The 27,248-nt window shown below is 38.5% G+C and overlaps 1 protein-coding gene across 1 annotated transcript in view; it reads left to right on the top strand.

Moving 5' to 3' along the window:
* ARHGAP42 (Rho GTPase activating protein 42) overlaps positions 1–26,105 on the top strand; it is a 175,678-nt gene extending 149,573 nt beyond the window's left edge. Inside the window, exons 18-24 of the mRNA XM_074860209.1 lie at positions 1,896–2,055; positions 5,068–5,212; positions 8,043–8,423; positions 10,516–10,672; positions 11,816–11,878; positions 20,430–20,509; positions 20,740–26,105. Of these exons, the coding sequence (XP_074716310.1) occupies positions 1,896–2,055; positions 5,068–5,212; positions 8,043–8,423; positions 10,516–10,672; positions 11,816–11,878; positions 20,430–20,509; positions 20,740–20,828 (1,075 nt within the window). The 3' untranslated portion in view covers positions 20,829–26,105. The remainder of the gene's footprint in view (positions 1–1,895; positions 2,056–5,067; positions 5,213–8,042; positions 8,424–10,515; positions 10,673–11,815; positions 11,879–20,429; positions 20,510–20,739) is intronic.
* Positions 26,106–27,248: the final 1,143 nt, after the last annotated feature.

Genomic DNA, 27,248 nt, shown 5'->3' with positions numbered 1-27,248 from the left:
ATTGCAAAGGGTTATTTATTTTAGATTTTTCTAACAAGTCTAGAGATGAGTAATTCAAAATTCCTTTTTCATTAAAATACTAGTGGAGTTCCCAAACATCCCTTAGTCACCTAAGCCAAATATAAGATCCATTACAGAGAAAATTAGATTAAGATAATTGGCTAAAAATGTGCTTTAACAAGGTAGTCATTTTCATCATATGAATTCCAAATAACAATCTCTGCCAGTGTGTCTGAAGTAAAATTTTGGAAAGTTTTTTTGGCATAACTTAGTGAAACAACATAGGAAACATGTAAGAAGATAGGCATTGATTTTCCTGCAGTTTATTGTTTCCAATACAAATCCCTTTCCCATACTTCTGCTTCTCAATGTAAATGGGGTGCTAAAATGTTCCTGTTCCAAATATGAGGGGAGTATTACTTCATTATAGAAGTAATTGTACAGTCTATCTCACTTTCATTCCAAGATAATTCTGTGTATCTTTAGTGCCTACTCAACAGTGATAACTGAGAGTAAGGGTAATGTGTGAGTCCAGACGTGGGTTTGATCCTGATCCTAACAAAATCCCCCAGTTGCCTTTGTCACTGCCTTTCTAACCTTTGTAAGGGGATAGTATTTGTGTTATTTGCTATGAAACTCTGACATCATATAGGTCATTTTGCTAATGTTTGTATAACATGTTAGGAACAAATCAAGCTATCTAAGAATATTATTGGAAGGAAAATGTAGCTGATGTCTCCATAAACCTGATTAATGAAGGCTGTCAGAGAAAACCAAAAGATAAAGTTTGATCCTATCTGCTAGTCTTCCAGTATTTTATAGATTTTACTGTTTCTTAATTTTAAAAGGTACAAGAATTATTTTAATTATGTAGGAAATGGCTAAAAAGGCTCAGCTTGGCAATGGTAGCAGATAGCAGTGAGAAGGAAGAAGAAAATGTGAACAAATGCCTCAATAACTAATTCTGTTTGGTAGCAGATCCAGTAAAATTAAGCATTAAGGCAATTATAGAATCTTTACGTGGCATGATATTTCTCAAACAGGAGGCAATAGGGCAGCTGTGACTGGGGAATCACTGGCAGTTATTTTGAAGGATTTATGATGGTATGGTTTTTATTTGGCAAATCTTATAAGGAGAGAAAATAGGCATTGAGGATTACTGATTGATGGTTTTCATTTTACTATCTGATAAATGGGAAAAACTAAGTTTCTGAATTCTACGTTAAGAAAAATGACGGAAAAGGTACAGTAAGTGATAACAGAATATACAGAAGTAAAAGGTTAATATATTTTAAAGCTAGAAGGTGTCATTATGATCATCTAGTGGTATCTATACCACAGAAACAATGATTTCACTGACCCCAGTGATCCCGTGTTTTCAACATATTAATAAAGAGATCCTATTGCAATTTAAGTGTTTTCCGTAACTAAGTTTCTTTCCTTTACATGAAAGCTAAGGTATATGGTTGACCTCTGTTATCACATAGTATTTTCAGTCAATCCAACATCAAGTATTTAAGTTCCTGTATAATCATTGGAGAGAGATAGGTGCCTACCTTAAGATTCCTAAGCGTTAGATGATCTGGATCTCGCTGTGGAGGCCTTCAAAAATAGTTGCTTTTCCTTGTCAATTATGTCAGGAACTTAAATACTTACTCTAGGAAGACGTGCTCATTATCCATTAAATTATTGCAGGATGGGAGCCTTAATGGAAATATAGTAGTTGTACTATACTATATCTTGACTCTAGTAAAAGTGAAAGTTTTAAAAACATTTTTAAAGGGGAGGCATGAACTTGGGATCTTGTTAAAGAAGTAGACTTAACAGGCTTTTGCCTGTCGGAATTGTAGTTTAGCACAACAATTTAATTGCATATTGTTTGTGTTCATTTAAAGGGTATCATTACACAGTCAGCAAAATCTAATGACTGTATCCAACCTTGGTGTTATCTTTGGACCAACTCTGATGAGAGCCCAAGAAGAAACCGTGGCTGCTATGATGAACATTAAGTTTCAGAATATCGTCGTTGAAATTCTGATAGAGCATTATGAAAAGGTAGAAAGACATTATCTGACTGTTTTGTGATGAAGTGGAACTAAGATCTCATTTTCATTGCCATCATTAAGTTCATAATAAGAAATCCAGCATTTGTAAGAAGGTCATTGATGGAAAGTATACCTTCTTCCCACTCCATGCTATGGTTCTGTATTCCTAGCAAGTCTTTTGTGGCTGTGCAAGGTACAAATCCAAGGCATAACCTCCTGTGCTTTGAAGGAGTTCCTCTGATTCTTCAGTTGCTTTCTGAAGATTGCTGTCCTTCTTATATCTGGAAACAGAATGAGAAGGTCATAACTTTGCTCCCAGCTTCTCCATCTCTCATGCTAGCAATGTATGAAGGTTCACTCTGGGTAAATGCATAGATTCTCCTCTGAGTGTATCAGGTCAGAGACTTTCTGGCCATTGCTGTCCTTTGGGGATATGCCATCTGCACAGTGGAGACCTAGTCTCTCCTGACGTCATGAAACCCCAATCATCCTTCAGTTCCTCTTTTCATGAGCAGCATCAACGTGGATCCCTAGCAGAATCCCCCATTTCTGTGCAGTGTGTCATTTTTCATTTGTGTAGATGCTAGATGAAGAGTAAAAAATCAAAAGTAAAAAATAATGTATTTTAGATGAGCTTTTATTCCTAGTTACAGTTTTTAAGCCCATCGTGTCTTTGTGATTTAAAAGTTCTTGAATACTCTGGAACAAACAAACTTCTCTAGGTACTTCTTTTGCTTTGAAGAAAGGCATGTCTGTGACTGCCTGGTTTATTTTGATTTCCCCAAAGAGACCAGTGACAGCATAGGTCCATCTCAAACTCTTTCCTGGAACACTGAATAAGAACTATTTCAGGGCTTGAGAAGAAAAATCCATGAAATCTTAAACACTTCCAGTCACTACCATTGAAGGTATCAGCTTCACTGGAAAGCCTCCTCAGATTTTATTTTATTTTAAACTATTTGATTTCAGAACTCATCAGAACAGTCAAGACCTCCTTACTTGGTCATCAAAAGAAATTTTATTTAGGGGATCTTTCGTTAATATATATATATCACCTTCTCGACTAACAAAACAAAGTGAAAAAACTTTCTTCCGTTTCACATTACTCAGTGTAGTGGTTTAGTCCCTGCTGGGGTCTGAGACCACGCGGCCACTGCCCCTTCCTCACAAAGGGAGTGAAATACAAAGCCCCGGGGCTGAGATAAGGACAGGTTTAATGCAACAGTGCAACAGCAACAAAACAAACAACAACAATAACAGTAATAACAATGAACAGAGCAAGATATCTACCAATACAGCAGTGAGAGCAGAGAGATGGCATAACACACATGTTAACCGATTCTCCCGAGCTCCCGCGCTTGGGCGCCAGGAGGTGACGTCAGCATGGTATGGAATAACCCGGCTAGAGCTTCCCCCCACTGCTGGGGAAACTTAACCCTATCCTAGCTGAACCGGGACACTCAGCTAAGGGGCAGTTCCCAGGTAATGCCAGGATCCCCTGCACTGGTTGGTCAGTAAGTACTGACAGTACTGCTTTGTATTATCAGTTATATTTCCCAGGGACTCCCCAAAGTTGGTATGATACTGATAGCCTCCTTGGCTGTAACTCGAAAACATACATATTATATGTATCCAACAGTGAATTTCCCCTCCAGAAAATGACCAGCTTGTTCAATACAAAGACCATGGCTGCACAACCAAAATCACCCTTGCTCTATTTCTCTGTCTACAGACATGTTTTTGTATTGATGTGCTACTCACTAATGCTAATACAGTATTAATGTACTTCAAGACCATCTCAAGATGTCCATTAAAGTATTTTCTACTGTGGGAAGTGTATTTGCTTTCTTCCACTTCTGTGAATGGCATGGAGGTACCTTTTCATTGTTCACTTCATCCTCTTCTGGGAGTGCCCTATTGATGGAGGGTCCAGAAATCCTTGCAGAGACATATTTTGGCGTTGCATGGTATTTTAACCTACAACACTTGGCCCTGTGGAGACTGGACACTTCTGATTCCTTCTGTAGCTTATTCAGGCAATCTTTCTCTGTAAAACTTCTTCTCCATTCCACAGAACTAATTCCACTTCCTTCCACAGAATGCCATAAGAGATACTCAGTAGAGTTTACAGTCTACACTGGGAGGAATAAGTGAGAAAGAAGATCTGGAATTAAAACCTGGAAATCTTTTAGCTATATTTTTTGCTTTGATCATCCTCCAAGGCAATTACAATTTTTACTAGAAGTATTCAAGAAGGTTTTTAGGGCCTTTTAAGACCTCTGCTGCATGTGTCTTGGATATTGCAGAACAGGTGATACAAATTCAAGTCAACCAAATTACTGGACCTTCTGCACCTTTATCAGCAAAGAGTTCTTAAAAAACTTATGTGTACCTGTGTCAGATTGCGGTAATCAGACACCCATAAAATTTTCAGTTTTTTCTGCAGCAATGAAGTGCAAAATTGACCAGTGGTAACAGTGGTATATAAACGATAAAAACCAGAAGATGCTCCAAATATAAAGATGTTCCTGATCAAACTTGACTTGTTTGGCAAGTTAAAGTGGTTTTCTGAAATACAAACTGGATTGTAGTAATTTACGACTATGACACATTTCTATGACATGCAAAAGCTTTCACAGGAACACACAGAAAAAATTAAATCTTTTCATAATATTTAAAAAATACATTACTTCTTGGGCAGGAGTTAGTGGTAGGCACCTATTGTATGTTTACAATTTAGACTGTTAAGGACTTCTTAAAAGGCTAGAAAGTAAAACTACTTAAATATTTTTATATAATTAGTATAAATTTTAAGTACAGCTCAGTATCGTGCTTCTTGGATTGTAAAATGAGATCAGAGCAAAGGTTATATTCTATGAATTTACTCTTTTGTAATGTGTGAGACTATTACAGAAATATTTTCAGGCACAGTAGTGAGGAAAACAAATGTATTAATAATGGAAGTGTAAGAGTACTCTATTGTTTATGGGGTTTTATTTCCCTTTTGTTTTTAATCATGCAGATATTTCACACGGCACCAGACCCCAATATTCCTCTTCCCCAACCTCAGTCCCGATCAGGTTCAAGAAGGACAAGAGCAATTTGTCTCTCTACAGGTTCACGTAAACCCAAAGGAAGATATACACCATGTCTCGCAGATCCTGACAGTGAGTTTGTCCTTGTTATTGGTTATCTTCTTTTTTATGTCTTGTCTTTTAACTTTCCTGAATAATATCCAATACATATTGTATTCCAATAATTATAAGTATACCTGCTGGGGTTTCATCAGCTTTTTAGCCTCTCTGAATCATAGCCACACTGTTGAATGACTGCATTCCTTGCTTCTCTCAGATGAGGAAGGATGTTTGCATTTAGGCAAGTCTTGTATTGCATACCGTATTCAAAAATCATTTAGAGTAGACTTTATATTCTAATCTAAATGTAGTCAGCTTTGGAACTCATAAGTTCATTATATGAAGTTCATCTCATTTGTTTGTAAGAGTAGATTAGTAAGGTTGTGAAGCTGTAAATAGAATCTTTCCTCTCCTGTAATTCAGTCAAGGTCAGAAGATCAAAACCATTACTTGGCTTTTTTCACATGCATGAACCTGTGGTCATTGGTTCAAAGTCAGCCACTGCCTAGGTTGCCAAAACCACTGAAAGTTTGTTAGTTTTTCTGCATTAGAAACAAAGTAATATTTTGGGGAGAAACTGTGTAGGTATCATATGGCTTACTGTTTAACAGCAGGGAGTTATGTTTATAATTAATTGCTGCTTAGAATGCTTATTCATTTTCATGTAGGTGTGACTGTTAAAAAGTTTCACTTCATCTTCATATAGTGGGCCATAACTTTTTTACCTACTGACTGTACCAGTAAGAAGTATTGAAACTTAAGCAAAGATTAAGTTGTTAACAGTTCCACTACTACAACAGACTTCCAAAAGAACTTCTGTGTCCCTTGGTTCCTCAAGGACTGTTTTACATGAAACTGGTGCAGTAAATTAATCCACAGTTAAGGTTTATCTGTCTTGAGGATCTGTAGTAATTCTTAAGTCTGTAATGTTAGAAAATGTATCTTCAGTATACTCTTGCACAGGTGCTGCATTTCCCATAGGTTTATGTTACATGATTCCTGCCAGTAAGAGTTTAAATACTAAATGAGAGCAATAGCTGCCTACACATCGTTTGCCAGTGTGAATGGCATGGGATCCTGAGTAAGAAGTTACCTTCACCAGAGGACAGATGGAGCAAGTTTCAGCTGGTTATCACTGTGTAACTGCAATGAATGAATGCCAGCATAAAAAGGGGCATTTCTGTGCAGTTATTTTGCAGAGCATATGCAAGCTCATGCTTCTTCATTCAGACACATCTTGTGCTGGTGGCTTTCTTGGAACTAGGTCTTGACCCAAGAGCTCTCCGCTTGTGCTTTGCTTATTAGCTCAAGCTTAGTGCTTGCTTACACAAGTTCCAGTTAAGATCTCACTTATTGCCTGGAAGGCCGAGGCAGAAGCAGAGATATTCTCCTTGCCAACTATCTCTAGGTGTGGCTGGATACAGGCAAGAGAGAGCCTTGGCTTCTGGCAATAGCAATTTCTGAAGTACTAGATGTTTTAAGTCATCATTTAAATGAAGCACAGACACTTAACTATATTGCAGGAAATTAAGGAATTCTGTAAGGCATGAGAAAGTGAGATACAGGTTTCAGATAGTAGGGAATGATAGAAAATTATAGAAAATGCATCTAACAAATTTAGGCTTCAGCCAGTCTTGCAATTTTCAAGGGACTAATGGCCTGAAAAGGGACAAGATGGGGGACAGTCTAATCTGGAATACTGGAATTCTGGCCAGAAGTGGACAGAATATTTCACACTACTGTAACAGTGGCACTACTGTTGTCAGATCCACTCACTACGCAAGGCACTGGTATTTGTGACCTTATCTGTCATATTGTGTGTGGTTATGGTCACTTGTTGCCAAGGATATTGAAACATTTGGAGGCAAAAGCAGCTGTATCATGTTGATATCTTATAACTACTGTGTGGTTGAAGAATATGCATTCTCTGCTGCTTGTGAAATTTGTGAATTATATCTCCTAGCTTTTGGGAAAAAATCTGACTAAAAACCAATGTATGACTCACTAGACTGAATCCAGTCTTCAAAATAACTCAGCCCTCACTGTATTATAGGCCAGTCCTCCCTCAGTTCTGATGAGTGTTCTTACCTTTATATCATCAGCAAATTTCTTTAGGGTATTCCTATTTTTTCTTGCAAAGGATTATTGGAAACAAAATCAGTACAAAGATTTGTGTATAGGTAGGTACATTTCTCTAGTATCAACCTAATTAAAGAAATTCATCAAATGTTCAACATTCAAGTTGTAAATAAAGGAATGAGTTGTCTTACAGGATAGATACTTCATGAAAGGTATGATGACTCAGAAAATAGGATATCTGTAGATAGACTTACAGGCTAGTCTTACAGAGACTGCAGAGATCCTCAGCAGCTTGGTAACTGAAGAGTAAAACTTAATTCTTGTGCCTGCTGGCAATAAAGCCATGCATTTAAGAACGTAAGTGTGACAAGCACTGCAACATTTGCCTTATCATGGAAATCCAGCAAGATATTCACCACAGAGATATTGCAACATCGTAACTGTTGAATTTTCTAAGGATTATTTGTATTGCAGGCAGTTCTTTCAAAATGCAAACTTCTATGTAAAATAGTTTAGACTGTAGCCCACTATGTTCATCAGCTATAAAGAAACAACCATGAAAGGCGGCTCTTCCAGGTTAAAGATAGGAATGTGTGTGAAACTTAGAGTAACTAAATACATATTTTGTCTTAAGAATCATTGCCTGTGAAACCACAGATTAATGAATTTGATGACAAGTAACGTACATGGGGCTAAAAATGGCATGAGAGAAATGCACATGATTATAAAATGTAAATTATTTTTTCTTCTCTCTCTCCCCTCCCCTCCCCTCACTCCTCCCTAGGTGACTCATACAGCAGTAGCCCAGACAGCACTCCCATGGGCAGCATTGAATCTCTCTCTTCTCACTCCTCAGAGCAGAACAGTACCACCAAATGCACACCCTCACAGCCCAGGGAGAAATCGGGAGGGATTCCATGGATTGCCTCTCCCCCTTCTTCTAATGGCCAGAAGAGTTCAGGCCTCTGGACTACTAGTCCAGAATCCTCATCAAAGGAGGATGCAACCAAAACAGATGTGGAGTCGGACTGCCAAAGTGTAGCTTCTGTCACTGGACCAGAGAATGCCTCTCCACCAACAGACTTGACCAAAAAGAGTTCATACAATCTGTCTGGGCTGAAAAGGTCTTCAGCATCTTCCCTTAGATCAATTCCATCAGCTGAAGGTAATCTCCAAGCTCTTTTACAAGATCAGTGTTTACTGTGATGCATCAGAAAACGAGAGCTGTATCTGAAAGCTAATGATATTAATTTTTTTTTGTTTATTTTTTAAATTTTTGTGGTATGTTCTTTCAGTTTTCAAACTGCTTCTGACACATTTTCATTGTTACCTGTACAGTTCACACAGCTGAAAATACATCAGTGTTTCTCGGAATTTAGAGTTCTCTCTATCCTGTTATGCCTCATCTAGACCACTGACTTGTAACGAGATTACTGGTTTATAAGAAGAGTTGGTAGCTATGGTTTATCACTGTCAAAGGATTGAATTCTTGCAACATGATTAATACTGATCAAATCTAGCATTTAAATTTGAAAAGCACTAGGCTTAAGATAATCTGGTAAATAACAACAAATTAATTTTGACAACTGCATCTCTTAAATTGTCTGAAATAGGAGACTGAAGGAAGGGTGGTTTGTAGAGTTGGGTTTTTTTTTAGTTACGGTTTTTACCGTCAGTGCCTTTGAGGTAGGACTGGACAGATGGGATAAAAAGGTAATCCCTGGCCTGAAATGTATATCTGAAACCCTGCTGATGAAAAGGGTGCTTTATTCTGCCCTACTTGCATGGTTTGTTATCCAGTACTGCAGATAGATTACCTTGAACACAAGATTATGGCTGAATGGTCCTGTATATGGACATGATGTGGAAGAACAACCAAGTGTGCAAACCCAACTTTAGGAATTCAGTTTCAGTGCACAGGTTGGGATGCCAGGCTTCCTGTTCTGTCAAAGAAGGATGCTGCTTCAAAGAACACCCTCAGAGCACCTAAGATGAGCCTATGTCCCAAATAAGACTGTAGCAAGGCTCTTTACAAGACAGAGAAGCTTAAAAACGTAGCTTTTTAGACAGTTCTGCAAAATGCCTGTGTATGCTGTGCCTCTGTGAGTACATGAGGTGGTACTGCACTATGTTGACAGCTATGTGGAAATTACTTTAGAAAAAACACCTTCTTGAAATCAGTATATTAGCAGTGGTTTGGATTATGAAGATTAACAGTCAGCACTGAAACAGTGAGCTCCAGTGGACTGAGTGCGAGTGCCAAGTTTGCCACCGAGCTGTCAATAGTGTAAGTAATACAAGAACAGGTAGAGTAAATATGTGGTTATGTGCAAAGTTCTCTCCACTCTGCCCCTCATGGAGTGTACAAGATTTTTCCTAAGACTTCCAGATATGAATTAGTGTTATATTAACAGTATTAATAATGTAGAATAAATAATTATCATTAACAATAATTTATAATATAGAATAATAGTGTAGAATAACAGTATTATAGGTATAGTTTGTATATTTTGGGATCTCTTTTAAAGCATTATTAAGCATCTGTTGTTCTTGGGAATAGAGAAATACAGAAGTAGATGCAGTTCTTGTCTTGAAGAATGTATATGCAAACAAGGCAGCAGTCTACAGATAGGTCAACTTAAAGGACACATGTGGCCATGCCTTGTATTGTTTAAGGACCTTTTTTGTGTGCAATACAGTCTCTAGAGCTATAGATCTGTTTTATCAAGTTACAGCACAAATATTTTAGGCAAATCATGATCATTAATTCCTAAGTATTTTTTTTTAACTGCATGAAGCTTCTGTGGATACTGAAATATTAATTCTTACAAATTAATGTGGTCTGAATTCATAGTGGGTGCTGCTTTGAGCAGGAATTTGGACTAGATGACTTCCTGAGATCCCTTCCAACATGAATTTTTTCTACAATTCTATGCAGTGTACTACTTCATAAATACTGTTTTTATTGTCACTTTTTAGTGAATGTGCTATCTAGCCAGTTAAGTGCAGTGTCATTTTTTACCCTTCACAATTTTAATGTCATTTCTTCATTCTTGCTGTTGGTCCTTTTCTCCTGACTTTCTGCCTGAAAGGCTGTTTCTGCTCTTTCTTAGTAAGTACTTTCTTTACCTATTTTTCCTCTTTAAAAAAAAAAAAAAAAAAAAACACAACAACAACTTCACTTTGCATGTTACACATGTTGTGAAACAACTTCAAATTAGCTTTACTATTCCCTGTAATTTGGTTGTTTTCTTTAGGTAACAAAAGCTGCAGTGGATCTATACAGAGCTTATCTTCAACAGATACCAAAGATACACCAAAGGTTCCACCAAACCCTGATTTGCCTCCCAAAATGTGCAGGAGATTAAGATTAGATACTGCATCAAGTAACGGCTATCAAAGACCAGGATCTGTGTAAGTCATCAAGGCCCTTTGGAGATTTGTGTTGTTACAGTATTGTCTGCTATAAAGTGATCCCAGAGAGATACATAAGTAGTTGAAAAAGCATCCATGAATACTTGATTTTCATATTTCTGTATTTGTGAATTATCTAGCTTTATTAAAATTGTAAACAAAGGAGTCACAGCACAAAGTCTGTTAAGTCAATTGGAAGACTCCCATTGGCTTCATTAGACTACAGATAAGGTCTATAATGAAGAAGTGTATTTTTGGAAAGTAATTAGTATTATTATCTCTGGTTCTTCTGGAATTTAATGTTTCAAGGAGCATAAATGCTACTTACCGTCCATGCTGTTATGTCAAGAAGATCATCAGATTTTATTTGTGTAAGTCCAAAATTGGAGGAAGGAAAAAAAAAAAAAACAAACTTCTGCTCTGAAATGTCTTTGGTTGCTGCATGTTGAATAGTTGATTTCTAACAGTTGTTTTTCTGGGTTTTTTTTATGTTGAGAGGAGGATAGTTCTAAGCAATAGAGGTTATAATTTAGTCTGTTGAGATTTGGGTTAGCAATGTTTCTCAGTGCTTTTAGGACAGTCTTAAGAGTCAGAAGATCTTTGCTGTAATCCTGACTTTGACCCAGAATTTTTCTGTCCCCATGAACAAGTGATCTCCAGATCTGCAGAGCACCAAGAAGTTCTCCAAATACTGCAGGACTCCATTCAGCCTCTTCACTTTTTAAACTGGAAGGGATCATGGTAGTCATTTCACAGACTGTTGTGTCCTACTTAAACAGAGAATCCTGCACAGCTCAAGAGTTCCAGCATGATAGTGACAGACTGGCAGTAAAAGCATTTCCAATTTATCTATTGGCCATCCATGAATATAATTTTAAATAATAGGGTGTTAAGATTTCCCTTGCTGACTCAGGAAGTCACTGGAGCATGTGGAAGTCAGTGGCCCCAGTTAGCTTATGCCCTTAAGAATTCTGCTGAATAGAGACTTAAATTCAGCCTTTGAATTACCTCTGTTTCTCCAAGTAACAATTAAAAGAATTTTAAAAAAAAAGTGTCCATGTCTTTAGACGGTTAAAAGTGAATCTAGTCTGCGTATTTAATTAATGGGCGAGCTATAAAACAAGGTGGTGCTTTTATTTTCAGAGTGGCTGCAAGAGCACAGTTGTTTGAAAGTGCTGGTTCACTTAAACAAGTTTCTTCAGGACGGTAAGTCCTTTATACTGTTTAACAATTTGTAAAATCCTTTCTGTTTTGCTGGCTTCAGAGATTGAAATAGAAGTGTTGGAGCTTTGTTCTGTGTCTTTTGGACAGCATCATGTGGCATGTGAAACTTCTGTGGTTTATTAAACTCATCCTTTCTCCAAAAAAAAGCTAAATCTAATAGACAATAACAACCAGTTTGACTATTCTGTCATCTGGGGGAATTGCAGTGAGAGATGCTCAGGTTAGTGATCTGCTTAAGGACACAGCTACAAGAGTAAATTCACAGGATTTATATTAGGATGAGGGTGCTGTACTTATTCCATACAGCTGTTTGTATATATATGTTTTCAGCAGAGTGACAAACATGCTAGTTTATGGTACTTTGCTCATATGGGCAGGTCTTCAGTAACAGCTGCTTTAGAAAGTTCAGGATTAACTTGCTCAAGATTTCTGTCTTTACCATCACACCTTGCATGCCTCAGTATCTGTCTGGAGAAACTGTTGTCGTTTCTTCTTGATAGTGGGCAGCAGGAATTATTTACATTTTCTTTACAATTGTTTGCATTTATTTGGTGGATTTGATTCATTCTTATATTAAATGAATTCAGAATGTTCTGGTAAGTGCTCGTCTAGGAACCAGTATGTTCCATACATTATTAACCCCCTTACAATTAATAGACTAAAGCAGATAATCAAATAAATGGATGTGGGAAAAAGTCTGTCTCTCTTTTCACTGTCCCTGCATTTCATGTTCTTTGAGACAGAACATATGTTTTTGTCCATCGCTTTACTCAGTGATATCAGGATCACTGGAACTGTTGAGCAATGGAGGCAGGGGGTGGGGAGGAAGTCAAGCCATGAATCCAAAAGTAGTAATCTAAAGTAGCACAGCTGTAAAGGAAGATGCCAATGTGTGCTGAGATGTACAGCAGTGGAATGCAGCTGTCCTCTCTGACAGATCTAGCAGGGGAGAGAAAGAGAAAGCTGATATGCAAAGGCCTACTGATTTTGTTGGAGAGAAGCAGCTTACAGGAATCAAGGCTGTTCTTGTTCCATGTAGTACATGAACTGTACGGTGACCAAAAAGAGAGTGGTAGGGGAGGAAATGGGTATGAAAAGAACAGGGCAATAATTTAAGGAAGAAAAGTATAAATGAAGAGATTGGAATGTTCTTAAGCCGGTGCCCTAAGCTGAGAGTGATGACTGCTTCACCAGTCCTGTATCATTTCACCTGCAACACTGTTCCTTCTCCTATTTTGTATTACTCCCTTCTTGTAAACTCTCTCCTGTTGTTCATCAGACTCTGAGCTACCAGTATCTGTATATAAAAAGCATATAAGAGGCAAAAATCTGACAAAGGAAAAAGTCTCAGTTTGATAATGGATATGAAGAGCAGATAACAAAGCCACAAACGCTGAAAGGCTTAATAGCTCCTCTACTTCAGCCTTCCTAAGAAGTAACAGTAACAACGAGAATGAAGAATGAGAGGTCAGCAGGCAGAATGAGGAAGAGATCAGAAGTAGCTCAGCTGTTCTTATAATGCTGCTTAAGACTGAGTACGATTTTGCACTTCAGAACCAGCTTTTATTTACCTCTCATGCATGTTATGAACATGAAAGCTGATTCAAAACCTAAGGATAGTCTTTTTTTTTTGCTCTGAAGTATGTAGAAATCATGGTAATTACATCTTGATCCACCCAGTAGAAAGGCCTTCTGTGTTCATAACTCTACTGTCTAATGAGTAGGCAGGACAGAGTGTAAGACAGAGAAACTATTTTTAAGCTGTCTGGTTTGATACCAGAAATACTAAAGTGAAGACACTGTTAAATTCTGTGCAGGGTAATTTACCATGCTAAAATGACTAGTTCTGAAAGTTTAAGCTGCTGCTTACCTATACATTATAGTATCTAAATAGCTTCATTCCTACTTGAAGCATCTGTTTGTTGTGGTCATTTGTACAGTAGATGGATCAAAAGTACCTATATGACTTTGCAGTCTCACATTGTTTTCTGTATTTCAGCAAATAATTTTGCACTTGGTGCTTTACCACCACAGCAACCCAGTCTTACTTAAGTCCTTCCAAGTAGTCTTTGCAACCCTCCTTTCTGACTTTGTATAATGCAATATCTCTGTTATGAATGTGTGTGTCCCTTTTTCTTTTTTTAATGCTGGGACATTGTTTGACCTGGCTGTTTTCTCTCCTTGTATACATGAGTACGTGCTCCCATAGCGCTACCAGTTTGGACACATTTCTTTTATTCAGAAAGAGAATGAGAGGACACAGTATGTGTTTTAGGATTGGACAGGGAAGACCAAAATGTTATGCCTTGTCCAGTCTGTGCTTTCTTTTTCCAATTCCAAATTTACTTCTCAGTCTTCCCATTCCTTCCCTTCTGATTTCAAGTTTATTATTCATCCATCTCCCTCACTCTGGTATCAACTACTGTGTACACTGAGGCCATTGCTAATCTAGTATGCACTTGAAAGAGGCAAAGGAACCTTTCTTACTACTTTCACAAATCCTGCAGTTAGGTAACAGTCTTAGTAAGTCCTGAGGTCTCTCTGTTGCAGCTTGTGTACAAAAATGCACCAACACATAATCCCTGACTCTACATTTTCTTGAACTTGATTTAGAGGTACACAGAAAGTCAAGTCTCCTGAAGTGAGAAACTGCATTATGAGAAGAAGGATTTTCACTAGAAAAATGGGAAGGAGGAGTTGGTGACAGCAAACAGCTCTAGCAGTAAGATCTCTAGATGCTGGTCTGGGACTTTAATAGGAGTAGGCTGACAGTATGAAGCCCTCTAGACCCATGCTCCCCTCCCAACCACATGATTAAATACCTTTCCCTGTCATTTTTCTGTGGGGTTTTTTGTGCTGTATTTTGCATTTTCTTAAACACCTGGCATGCCTTGCCCAGGCTAGACCAGTGTTTTCTAGTTAGTCAAGCTTGGCTCTAAGTCTGCCATTTCCAGGAGTCTATAAACCTGAGTCATCAGAGAGAGAATCATGTGTTTTCCCTCATTCATTCCTCTTCTCACTTGTCTTTGTCTTGCTAGACTGAAAACTCATTAGGGCAGGAGCTTATTTATAACTTTAAAAAAATATTGTTGTTGTTATTGTTATTATTAAAAGGGCCTCAGGTGTTGTTGACTGCGTGTAGTCAAACAAAATAATTTATGACCTGATGAGTCCTGACCTTTTGATTACTAGTATAAGTTTATCATTATTGGCTCAAAACAAATGTAATAAGAAGTATGGAAAGGGAAAATGCATATTTCTCATCTGGAATCTATCCAGTAAAGTCATGGAAAGAAGGAACTTCTAGGAAATGTGGGTAACATTTTCTGAAGGTTTTTTTTTTTCTCTGCACTAAACAACATGAATCACACTCTTCTTGGACTATTAGCATCATCTTAAGAGAACCATAATAGATAATGGTGATGTTATCGCATACTTTTTTAACAAACAGCCTTGTTTGTAGGGAGGACAGCATTAACACTGCAAGTAAGAATGTCCATTTTCATAATCGCACACAAAAAAAAACGCCCAAGAATCTGCAAGCCCCTTTCATGGTTAATGCTTCTAGCGTGATAAAGGCGAAGCGAGTAATACCTAATATAAGAACCTAAAGTAATCAAATCGAGTGTGGAGGCAATAACCAGAGGCTTGAAGATTGCTTCAGAATTATGATCTTAGAATCTGTCTCTCATTATACCATCACAGACAGTTTGCACATAACACTGGGATGTAATTACTCTGTGTCAGGAGCAAGGTAGTGGGAAAAATCCTGTAATTCATGAGCTTTTGAGAAACTGACTTCTTTGTACTTTGTGTTTGTGTATCTGTCTAAATGTCAAATGCTGGGAAGCTTTCTCTTTCCGGAACTAAGGAAGTCAGAGTCCATGTTTTCTTCTTACCTTCTTTTTACTTTTAAGGCAAACATGCCTGGATCAGGTAAAATTGGAAGCTGTAAACAGAATAGTTTAGTAGACATAAGAGAATATAAGAGCAAATTGCATTTATTTTTTTAACTTTTTCTAAGGGCAATAAAAAACATGTCGTATTTCAAGAATAACTTAAATAATTCAGCCTCACATTTAAATAATGCTGTTCTGGTTTATTACTGTCTTAAATGTCTTTTGTTACAGTATTACACAGATGTCCCATTCATAACATGGGAAACTGGCCTAATAGTCATGCCACTAAGTAATGAGGTGCTACATATTAATTGGGTTCAAAATCATCCCTGTGCTTTACTAAATTCATTACCAATTGCCTTATATTAATTGTGACTACAGTTGTTATTAACAGTTACTCTACTGTTTTTTATGTGCAAAATCCATGATTATGCCACACAGGTGTATTGGGTTTGTGTGGCAAGGTTTTAGTAGCAGGAAGGCTACAGGGGTGGCTTCTGTGAGAAGCTGCTGGAAGCTTCCCCCATGTCCAATAGAGCCAATGCCAATTGGCTCTAAGATGGACCCACCGCTGGCCAAGGCCGAGACCATCAGCGACAGTGGTAGAGCCTCTGGGATAACATATTTAAGAAAGGGGAAGAAAACCTGCTGTCCCGATCCAGTGTCAGGAGAGGTTTTGATGTGATCCCAAGAGCAAGATTAAGACACAAACAAGTTCAAATGCCATACACCCAAAATAGTTTTTATTATTAAATGTGAAGAGTGGTAACGATAGGACAGAATGGAAGGAAAAGACAGAAATCAAGCAAGCATCTGGAGTAGAGTCACAAGAATACTCACCACCATGGATTCAGCAGCATCCTGTTGGTCCTCAGTCTTCAGTTCTTCAGTGGTGGGTGCACAGCAAAGTTCTCTGTTGCCTTCTAAGCTCATCTTATCAGCTGATTTGCATACTAGACAGAAAGAGGCAGGCATTCCACGAACTTGATTTCCATGAGCAGTTGAGTCGTGGTTGTGCTCACCCTGCCTACCTTTGTCCCACAGATCTGCTGATTTCATGCTTCTTGAGCAATCACCCAGCTTCTGGGGCAAAAATGATCACCTCTTAACAGTTCTTATGACCTCCTCACTGGTGAAGTCACAAAGTTGTTTGCAATGCATGCATGGTGTCTGGCATACACAATAGAGCCACAAAGTATTGGGCTTATACAGTGGAGCCAGTGATCAGTGGTCCTTGTGCTCGATGAGAAACACCTGGTTTCATCCAGTCCACCTGTTTGAGACTTATCTAAGGAGTTTGTCAATACAGCTGCAAGGGAGTGGGAGGGTGCATCCTTCTATACACTTCTGCTTCCTTGGGTGACATTCCTTAGATTAATTGCAAAGGTCACAACTGGTCCTTGATGAATGTTCAAGGCATTACTGACACCACCCCGTGACTCAAAGTACACACATAAGCAAGCTTTGAGACAATCAATTGACATTTCAGTCTCTCACACCTGCGCAACAGCAACTGCAGCTGGAGAAGAGAGGAGTGAGAAAATGTGAGAGACACAGCTCTGCATCCACCCAGGTCAGCGAAGAAGGAGGGGGAGGAGGTGCTTCAGGCACTGGAGCAGAGATTCCCCTGCAGCCCGTGGTGCAGCCGATGGTGAGGCAGCTGTGCCCTGCAGCCCGTGGAGGTTCATGGTGGAGCAGATCTCCACCTGCAGCCCGGGGAGGACCCCATGCCAGAGCACACGGATGTGCCCAAAGGAGGCTGTGACCCCGTGGGAAGCCCACACTGGAACAGGCTCCTGGCAGGAGCTGTGGCCCCATGGAGAGAGGAGCCCACGCTGGAGCAGGTTTGCTGGCAGGACTTGTGACCCCATGGAAGGGACCCATGCTGGAGCAGTTCATGAAGAACTGCAGCCTGTGGAAGGACTCACGTTGGAGAAGTTCATGGAGGACCCCACACTAGAGCAGGGGAAGAGTGTGAGGAGAAAGGAGCATCAGAGACACCACGTGATGAATTGACCACAATCCTCATTCCCTGCCCCCCTGAGGGAGGAGGTACTGAAATCAGGAGTGAAGTCGAACCTGGGAAGAAGGGAGGGTAGGGGGACGGTGTTTTAAGATTTAGTTCTTATTTCTTATTACCGTACTCTGATCTCATCGGTAGTAAATAAAAATAATTTCTTCAAGTCGCGTGTGTTTTGCCCGTGATGGTAATAGGTGAGTGATCTCTCCTTGTCCCTGTCTCAACTCACAAGCCTTTTGTCATCATTTTTCTCCCCCGTCCAGTTGAGGAGGGGGACTAATAGAGCAGCTTTGGTGGGTACCTGGCATCTAGCCAGGATCACAGAACAGGAAATAGCTGTTTTGTCAGACTGTTGTCAATCTGGGTCAGTATAATTAGAGCATCTGTAGCGCTTTTTGTTATATTGACTTTGAGGAAAAATGATCTTGTGATTAAAAAATTCAATTCTAGTTTATGTGCAACCTTTGGTAAAGTCATCTACTCTCCCTTTGTATATTTTAGTATATGTTATGTAAATTATTATGTATAAACTTGTATACGTTATGTAGAGTGATGAAACTTCATACCTGTCTTGTTGACTGTAAGTAGCAAGGTCTTCATAACAGTAGGCACCAAGGAATTGTCTTGGAAAAATCCTAAACAGAGCAGTCTACACCAGCCAGAAAGCAAGCTAACATTTAAGCAAAGTAGACAAACAGGGGTGCAGTGCTTACGTTGTTCTGGTTAGTAATGGGGATGTATCCAGAATGATAGTACTAAGAGTTAGAAATGTTTTCAGCATTCTGAAAATAAGGTGCCCTTGGATATAGTGGGCACAGCTCATAATTCTTGACCTCCTCTGGTAATCTCAGCCTGAGAACAGAACCCTTGATGAGTCAGTTGCTCACTTAAGATAAAGGCAAAACACACCATTTAGTCTAGTCATAAAACAGCTTCAGAGAAACGTAAGAAAAGCTTTTTCTTCAGAGGGAGAAACCATTTTTGGAAAGCTCACACATACAAACTTTGGAATATGTCCATCAGTTCTCATACCCTTTTAAAGATTCAGATGAACAATGGTGTTCTAGTACAGGGTGTGAGGTCAGGGTAGAGGGATACTCTCCTCTCCCTTTACGAAATCCATCCCCGCTTAACCTCCCCAGGGAGGTGTAGGTAAGTGCCATGGCCCCATTGGTGGTACAAAAATAAAATAGATTTCTTATGCAAATGCTTGTGATGTGGCACTGTATTAATCTACCTTACAACTCTGTTATCTCACTATTTTTGGAGGAAATACAAAATAGATTACATGTCACTTGCATATTCACACTCTCAAAAAGAATGCAAAAACTTCACCACAGGTCATATACTGGGTCACTAAGATAAATCCTGGCTGAAAGGAAGGCTGAATTGGTAACTCCCCATCACATCATACAAAGGTGAAATAATCAACAAGTTCATCTTCACTTGGTATAATGTTGGTTTCCAGTAAGTTTAAAGAAACTCAGAAAAACTGATCATATAAACATTGCTTTGAGTGTATAAATTAAAGTCAAGGTATTAGGTAAAGAAGAGGAATCTAGAGAGAACTCCTAATGTCCATTTTTATGTTCAGTCCCCCATTTTGTACTTTGCAGAATCATAGTACTAGAAGCCATATCAAGAGGTGACCTAATCTGTCCTCCACCTCTGGGATAGAATCATTATATATCTAACTTTTACAGATATCTGTGTAGCATCTTTTTTTATTTTTTAAATGAATTTTTAGTAATAGGAATTCTTCAATTTGGGGATTCTCCAGTTCTTGGCACTTGCAGTACTTCACAGTTCTAACCAATAGAGGGGTCTTCCAGCTACAGATTAAGAGACATATACTTAACTGTCTTCATGTAGGTGTCTTCATGTCAGGTGTTATTTAAGGAAGCATTTTGAAGGTTTCACCACAGGCAGTGGAACCTGGTGAACTATTTCTTGCACTCTCAAGTAGGTGTCTACCATAGCAGAAGCCAGGCCTGGAGCGTCCATGGAGCTAGGCACGTAGATTACTTAAAGACATAAGTTTAGGTGGCTGAAGCTGAAATCCACCCAAGACGCTTAATTTAAATATCCCTTACTGCAATTTAAATTATCTAAGTCCTTTCTGCAGTCAGCCTAGAGAACATATTACTCCTTTTTGTCTCATATTTACCTTCTATATGTTATTTTCTTCTGTAGACTAGATCAACTATATTTTCTCACAAGTCATGTTTTTAGACCTTTAATGACTCGATGATCACTTTTGAATTGTCTCCAGGCAGTCCATCACTTGCTTCAAGCAATATGCTCAGTTCAGTACTCATTTGAATGACATCTTCAACTAGAATGAAAGAATCATTTTAAAAGTTATAAATTATATTCCTGATAAACCTCTAAGTAGGGTGTTGGTCTCTTTTCTGCAATAACATGCTTGTTAACTGTAGTAAGCTTAGAGTTATTACCTGCTATAATTTTGCTCCTCTGAACTGCTGTGTAACTAATCATTGCCATCCTGCATTTGTGCAACTGATTGTTCTTACACTGTACAGGTTTTAGTTTATTTTAGTATGTTTTTCCTTGCTATCTCATTTATTGCAAACCTGTGGTTTTTTTCTTTCAGACAAGCAAAAGCCATGTATTCCTGTAAGGCTGAGCATAGTCATGAGCTGTCTTTCCCACAGGGGGCAATATTTTCCAATGGTAAGATACGTTTTACATTGTCTCTTTATGTAAAAAAAAAAAATATATAAAAAACTGAACTGTATCCACAAAATGAGAGTGTAATTCCATTTTCAGCTCTCAGTTTTTGCCCTGATTTTTCAATTGCTCTTGAATAAATACTATCTAAATATATGAACCATGTATAGGATCTTTTAACAGTGTTAATTAATTGTAAATATGTGGGGTTTTGTCTGGCTCTTTTTTTGCAGTGTATCCATCAGTGGAACCAGGCTGGTTAAAAGCAACTTACGAAGGCAAAACAGGACTCGTTCCTGAGAATTATGTTGTCTTCCTCTAGTAATCTTTAATGGACAGCAATATCTTCATGGTATCCATGGTAACAAATAATGAGCACTATGATTTTTATCTGACACAGATATGGGATCAGCCCGTTAGCTGAGTGGTAGATTTCCTTCAGATACTGCAGCTGCAGGTTACACAGCTCCCTATCAATGGAACAGAATGTAATGAAACAGTTAACAGTTTCTGTACTGAAGACAGTACTCTGTTTGAATAACTTCCATTGTTTGCAAAAGGTTGTTCTGTTCTTCTTTTATGGGTAAGGAACACTAGAGCAATAAAATTAAAAAGTTGCTATTTAGCTGCAGACTTTCATGTCCTAGGATGTTGCTTACAGAAGAGTGAAATTTAGAGGCAATGCACTCTATGACATTTCTTGCAATCTATGTTTTTTAATATGGAAAATTGTATTTTTTTCATAATGTAAGTAATGCTTCTATTGTGATCTGAATTCTCCCTTAGAAAACTTGATTCTAAAATTAGTCCTAATCATTTCAAATAAGAAATGAGTTTTCCATAAGTCAGAAGTTTGAACTTCTGTTAGTCATTGAGGTTACAGTATGGTATAGAATTTATGCAACTGATAATAAAATCAGTTTATACACTGCCTGAGCAGTAAGTGCTCATTCAAAATGTGACACGTTTAATGAATGTTTCATTCAAATAATTCTTAGATTTATTTGCTTCTTTCTGTATCAGTGTAGATAATATTAACAACTTCCATTTCTACGATACCCATCATCTGGAAGATTTTCTCAGTGTATCTCAGAACAAAATCTGTAGAAAACAAGGAGATGCTGAATCTGGAATGATTGGTAGTCATGTGAAGTGAGCAGTGAAAAACAGTATGTTTTGAAACCTGAGACAAATTGTAACTGAGTCCTTTTCGAGCTTTTTCCACTACAAGTAAGATAAATGGCCTGTGCAGTAGCTAATTTTTATAAACTATGAATGCTGAAAGCTCCATGTAGCAATAAAAGTATTTAGTATTACTTCTCCTGACTTCTGCTAAACTATTTGACAAAGACTTCCCCCCATTCCACAGAATAAAAAAGACTGACATTTCAGAGGTTTTGTAAAGATCTGTTGATTGCTCCTGGTAGGACTTAAAAAAAAAACCCTCAAAAAAAACCCAAAACCATAAGCAGCTTTTTCAGTCTGAGCATCTTTCTTGCACACCTTGAGGGAAAACATGCACTGCTTGCTTGGTTACTTACCATGCCCAATTGAAAACCAAGAGATTTAAGCTTCATTTAGTAATTCTTCAGCATTAGTGCTACAGAAAGAATTCACTGTTTCATAGACCTATCTAGGCTTAGTTTCATAGACCTCTCAAGGATTAGTTCTTTCTTCAGTAACAGAAATACATATATAAATCTTCTGTTGATTGCTAAGTTGTATGTTACTTTCAGAAAATTTAAGGTACAACATCTGTTAGGACTAATAACATCAGTAATCTTTTAATTGCTTCTTTTTTTTTTCCATAGCCTTTTTCTTGTTTAAATTAGAAAATAAGATTTATTGCCAACATAAAGAAGCACATCAGAATCTTCTTTATTTGTAGGTAGTGCATGATTTCTGCAGAGTAATTCTGTGCTGGAGTTCAGGCTGGTGGCAGAAGCCTGCAGTTTCCTTCTCCTTGCTAACTAAAGTACCCAAGTGATGATGTGGGAAGGAGAGAGCCTGGGAGAGCATCCTCCCAAAAATGGTCTAGTTTTTCAGAGGGGGAGTCTGGGTAAGACTGACTGCAGGCAGTTGAGGACAGATCCCTTGAATTAGTGACTGAGTGATCTGGGTTCTTTCTTCACTCAAAACTGTTTCATTAAGTCCCAAATCATGTTTCACTTCACCTTAAGACCAGACTGTGTTCAGTGCATTGTGGTGAAGGGTTGTTCCAGACACTGTCACAGGCAGTGAAGGCAGACATGTGTGTGCTCATCTAATTTGCCCAGAGCAGATGTGAAAGGAAGTGAAGGTCTTTTCTCACCAGGTTGAGCCTTTCTTAGTTTTAAGGCAAGCCAAGTTTTCTTAGTGTAAGCTATGCCTGAAACTGCCGTTGCCCTGGCAGTCAACATGGTTTTGGTTGTGGTTTTGCTGTATTTCGCAATCCAAAAGTTGCAGGCTGCCAAAACGCTTACCTCTGGTGACCTTCCCAGGAGAAGTGCTGCTGCAGGCAAAAAGGAGCAGAAAGAGAGGCAGAGCTTGGAGCAGAGGCTGGAGGCCCAGCACATCTCACCCACGCAAATAAATGCAGTGGTCTGGGCAAAAATCCCAACTTCTATCTATTGTACCAGGGTCAGTGGCAAACTGATCCGTGTTGAACATCCTTTGATGACCTCTTATACCTCTTAGGAGCAGTTTAGTTGTAAAATTCTTGAGAAATGGTGAAATGGAAAATGTTTGCTCTTACTTGCTTTGCTTTAGCCTGATTTAAAAAGAAGGGGAAAAAAGCTAACCTTAGGTAATCTCACAGCCTTTGTGTGTGTGTGGCTATTCTCCAATACTGTGTTTTGAAACTAGCTGATCTGAGTGCAAGCAAAAGGACTCAGAGATGCCAAGATCATTAAAAATTTTGTAAAAATTCAAAGTTCAGTTACCAACTAGGTAAGTAGAGTCTGTAAAGTGCTGAGGGAAAGGTTGTAGAAAGACCCTTTGGAGGAGAGGTGTTTTGCCTGTTCCCATGCGTTCATCTCACATTAGACACAAAATTGAATTGCAGAAGGCAACTTCATAAGAAACTGGATCCCATTCATTCTGCTGTTCACAAAACAAGTCTCTGTTTTCCTCTGTCAGACTCTGCACTTACTCAGGCCCTTCTTCTGAACCAGCCACGATGATCACATAAATAATTTAAAAGTAGCTTTAAACTGGCATTTCCATCCGAAAAACTTTGTGCCCATTCTTAATTACACTTAACCATTCACTTTCAATGAGTAGAGTTTTCATTTTTTTAAATATTTTATGGGGTTTTTTTCCTCTCTTCTGCGGTACCTAATGAGCACTTTCTGTATAATATCACTGCTGGGCTGCAGATGCTCCAGCTCTTCCCTGACTTTCCAACAGGGAGTTTATCTCTACAAGAAGCTGTACAATGAACTCAAAAGTTAAGTAACTGAGTGTTCAAAGACTGAAATGGGGGAGAGGGCAGTACCAAAGCTTGTCTAATGATGATACTTTCAGGCCTGACCAAATATCCATTCTGGTAATTGCAAAGGATCAGAAATGCAGGTAACATTTAAATGAAGATACAATATCTTGATAGTGCCTTACCAGAAAATTACCCAAGCTGAACTAAATTAGTTCATAGTATTAATTAACTGGTTTTTATGAAAGTCAGATGCATTCTATAAGCAAAGGTTGCGCAATATTTTTATTATTATTATCCTTCCTAAAAGAACACAGCAGTTCTTTTCCAAATATCACTGTAGAACTCAAGGTAGATGACATGTTGTGATTGCTGTTTGTCATGAGGAAATAATGTCTGTACCCGCAACTTATGTTATTAGCCATGTTTTTTCTTTGTTAAACCTCTTGATACATGTTGCAGCACAATATGAATCAAATTAGTAGTGTGAAGGACTGATATATTGTATGATAAATATGTAAAGTATATTAATATTTTATATTCACACCTTTTATTAATGATTATAAAGATGAAAAAATATTTTTGGTGTAATTCCTATGAGTTCAGTGTTAAAATGTCCTTGCCATATTTTGGCATTTAGAGTTATATGTAACAAAACTCTTAAATTAAACCATAGCTATCACTTATGTCCCTAACTAATCTATAAAGTTCATTGTTCAATTATTTCTGGAAAAAAAAGATGCAGAGATTTGCTGACCAGCGCTATTCTGTGATAGTAACTTATTTTCCTTTTATATATTTTCTGGTGCTAATCTCTATTCTTTGCCTGTAATTGGATTCAGTTGTAATGTGCCTTTAGGAAAGACATGTTAGGAGAGGAGAAGTTACAAAATTCAGCAGCTCAGAACAATAATTACAACAACAAAAAAAAGCATTTTATGGCAGTAATTGGATTTTTTTTTTTTTGTTACATTTCTCTACTGGTCTATTTTCTACTTAATGAGATTGCATCAGAATAAATAATGAAACTAAAAAGCATATTGTTCTTCATACTTCTTTTCCTAAGGCAGCAGCTTGTGCAATTTTGGATTGAACAACAAGAAGAGAAATCCCAGTAGGGAAGCGCATCCTCCAGACTGGGGTAGATCTTCTCCACTGATGGAAACTCTCAAAGCTCTAGCAAAGTTAGGGACAGACCTTTGGCAATTTATAGTGAGGGTTTGCTGGCCAGAAGCCCCCAGTAAGTAAATGGAATATTCTGTTAATGGGGGTAATACATGATACGGCTTGGCATTATCCTTTCTTTCAGCAGAGTGACCTGTGTGAATCATTCAGTTACTAGAGATGAAGCTACAGGCAATGTTCAATCTCCCTCTTTGTGGTCACACAGCCCTGACAGCTGCTGCTGCCACGGCCCTTCCAACTACTGCTTCTGCTTAAAGTCAGGCTGTTGATCAGGCTGTTTTCAGTACAAGTTGGGAGTCTCTTTTCTTTTGGATAAAATTTTGCATGGGCTTTGGGAGTTTGCTTTGTTTTGTTTTAATAAGGTTCTTGGCATCCAAACAGCTACTAATTCAATGTTATAATTCAGTCACTGAAGATCTTAGCATTGTTTTTCTTGTCCTGTATGTGGCAGTATTTAATAAGCCATCAGATTATCCTTGTTATTTTAAGTATAGAGAATGATGCTTCAACCCTTGGATGTCTCAGCTGAAAGCTGTTCTGCATCTGAGCTTTTTGCAAGTGTTTTACTGGGAATTGTCTATAAAGTTCTGGCACTAAAGATAGCACCATGATCTCAGCACTACAAGAGTTTCTGTTATAGCAAAGGGCAAAGCAGCTAAACAGGGCACATAGATAGTTTCAATTTTCAATCATATTTATGACAATTTCGGAGGTATTAGAGTTTATAGGGGTTACTTTACATACTATATGTTATTTTAATAGGAAAGTATATACAATCGATAACTATATATATTTAATAAAGTCCTACTAAATTATCTTATTGAACTCTCTGTTTATTTTGTAGTGTGGTTTCAATAATTATCTGCACTCTGTATATATCTACATGTAAATAACTGGCATGACATGCATAAGCTGACTTGCAGACATAATTCTATGTTGTACTTTACACTGTATTTCAAAAATTTAAAAAAACATTTTTCAAAATAAAAAGCCTTTCTACACAAATTGGTTTCTTTATTATTTTTAAATTTAGGCTCACATTCAGCCTTTTCTTTTTTCCAAGAAATAACACTTCTGTGCTGCTTCCATCCATACCTGTATTTTTGAGCAATGTTTCACCCACGGGCATGCTTTATGTAGAGGACGTTGCTCCTAATGTTGAGCAAAGGGCACATGTATGAATATTAGACAATAGTCTGTCAGCTGCTGTCCTGGTCATGTGGGAGTCTCTGGAGACGTGGCTTTTGAGGAAAAGAAAATGACAACTCTGGATGTTAGGTAACAAGAAGCACAGCCTGGGTATATCAAAACATTGTTGATGAGGTCTTTGCCTCTGAAAATTACCGGGTGTGCAGCTCGCGGGAGCAGGGTTTGGTGACCCGATTCCAACAGCACCGCCTGCGAGGCAAGTAAAAGGAGGAGTGGTTTCTGCATTTCCTTGCATCCCTTTCCCAGCATTTTTGCCTCAAGGACCTGCAGCTTTTCTAGCCCTCAGGAGGGAGTTATCTCCATTGCCAACTGTGCCTGAGGCAAGGGGGGCTGTGAGGTGGCCTGCCCTGCCTTTCACCCAAAGGGACTCAAAAAACCTAAGCGGCTTTTATACCACTGAAACAATCAGGCTTTATTACAATATTCATTGAAAATAACTACATTTCTTAAAGAAGGAAGATCAAACCAGCCAGCTGAATGCTTTCCCTGTTCACTGTGTGTTTTAGGCTTGGATAGTGCAGAAAACAGCTGCACCAGAGCCAGGGAAGATGGGTCCTGGTCCCACAGGCCTGGCTGCCAGCTGCCCGCCCTGGGCACGCACAGGCTGCTGACAGCTCCTGCCGGCCTCACCCCAGGGCACATCTGCCTCTCCCACGGGCGCTGCGCCTGCAACTCTGCTCAAGTGGACATGGCGTGTAACTGAAAAAACATAATTACCATGGCCAGAAATAAAAATGAGGTAGCTGGAGAAGCAGAACAACATGGATCAGGTGGAGAAACAGTCTTTCCCTTGTGTTGTTTTCTAACAGCTGCTCCTAGGTGAAACTTACCCTTCACAGCTCTCCCTGCCTGAAGACTTTAGAGATAAGAGTCTGCTTCCAGGAATCAAAAAATCACCTGCAGTCTGCAGTCACCAAACAGCCTGCACTTTGCTGAGGT

Source organism: Strix uralensis, chromosome 2 (assembly GCF_047716275.1).
Source record: "Strix uralensis isolate ZFMK-TIS-50842 chromosome 2, bStrUra1, whole genome shotgun sequence".
Lineage (NCBI taxonomy): Eukaryota > Metazoa > Chordata > Aves > Strigiformes > Strigidae > Strix > Strix uralensis.
This window is presented reverse-complemented; position numbering and strand designations above follow the sequence as displayed.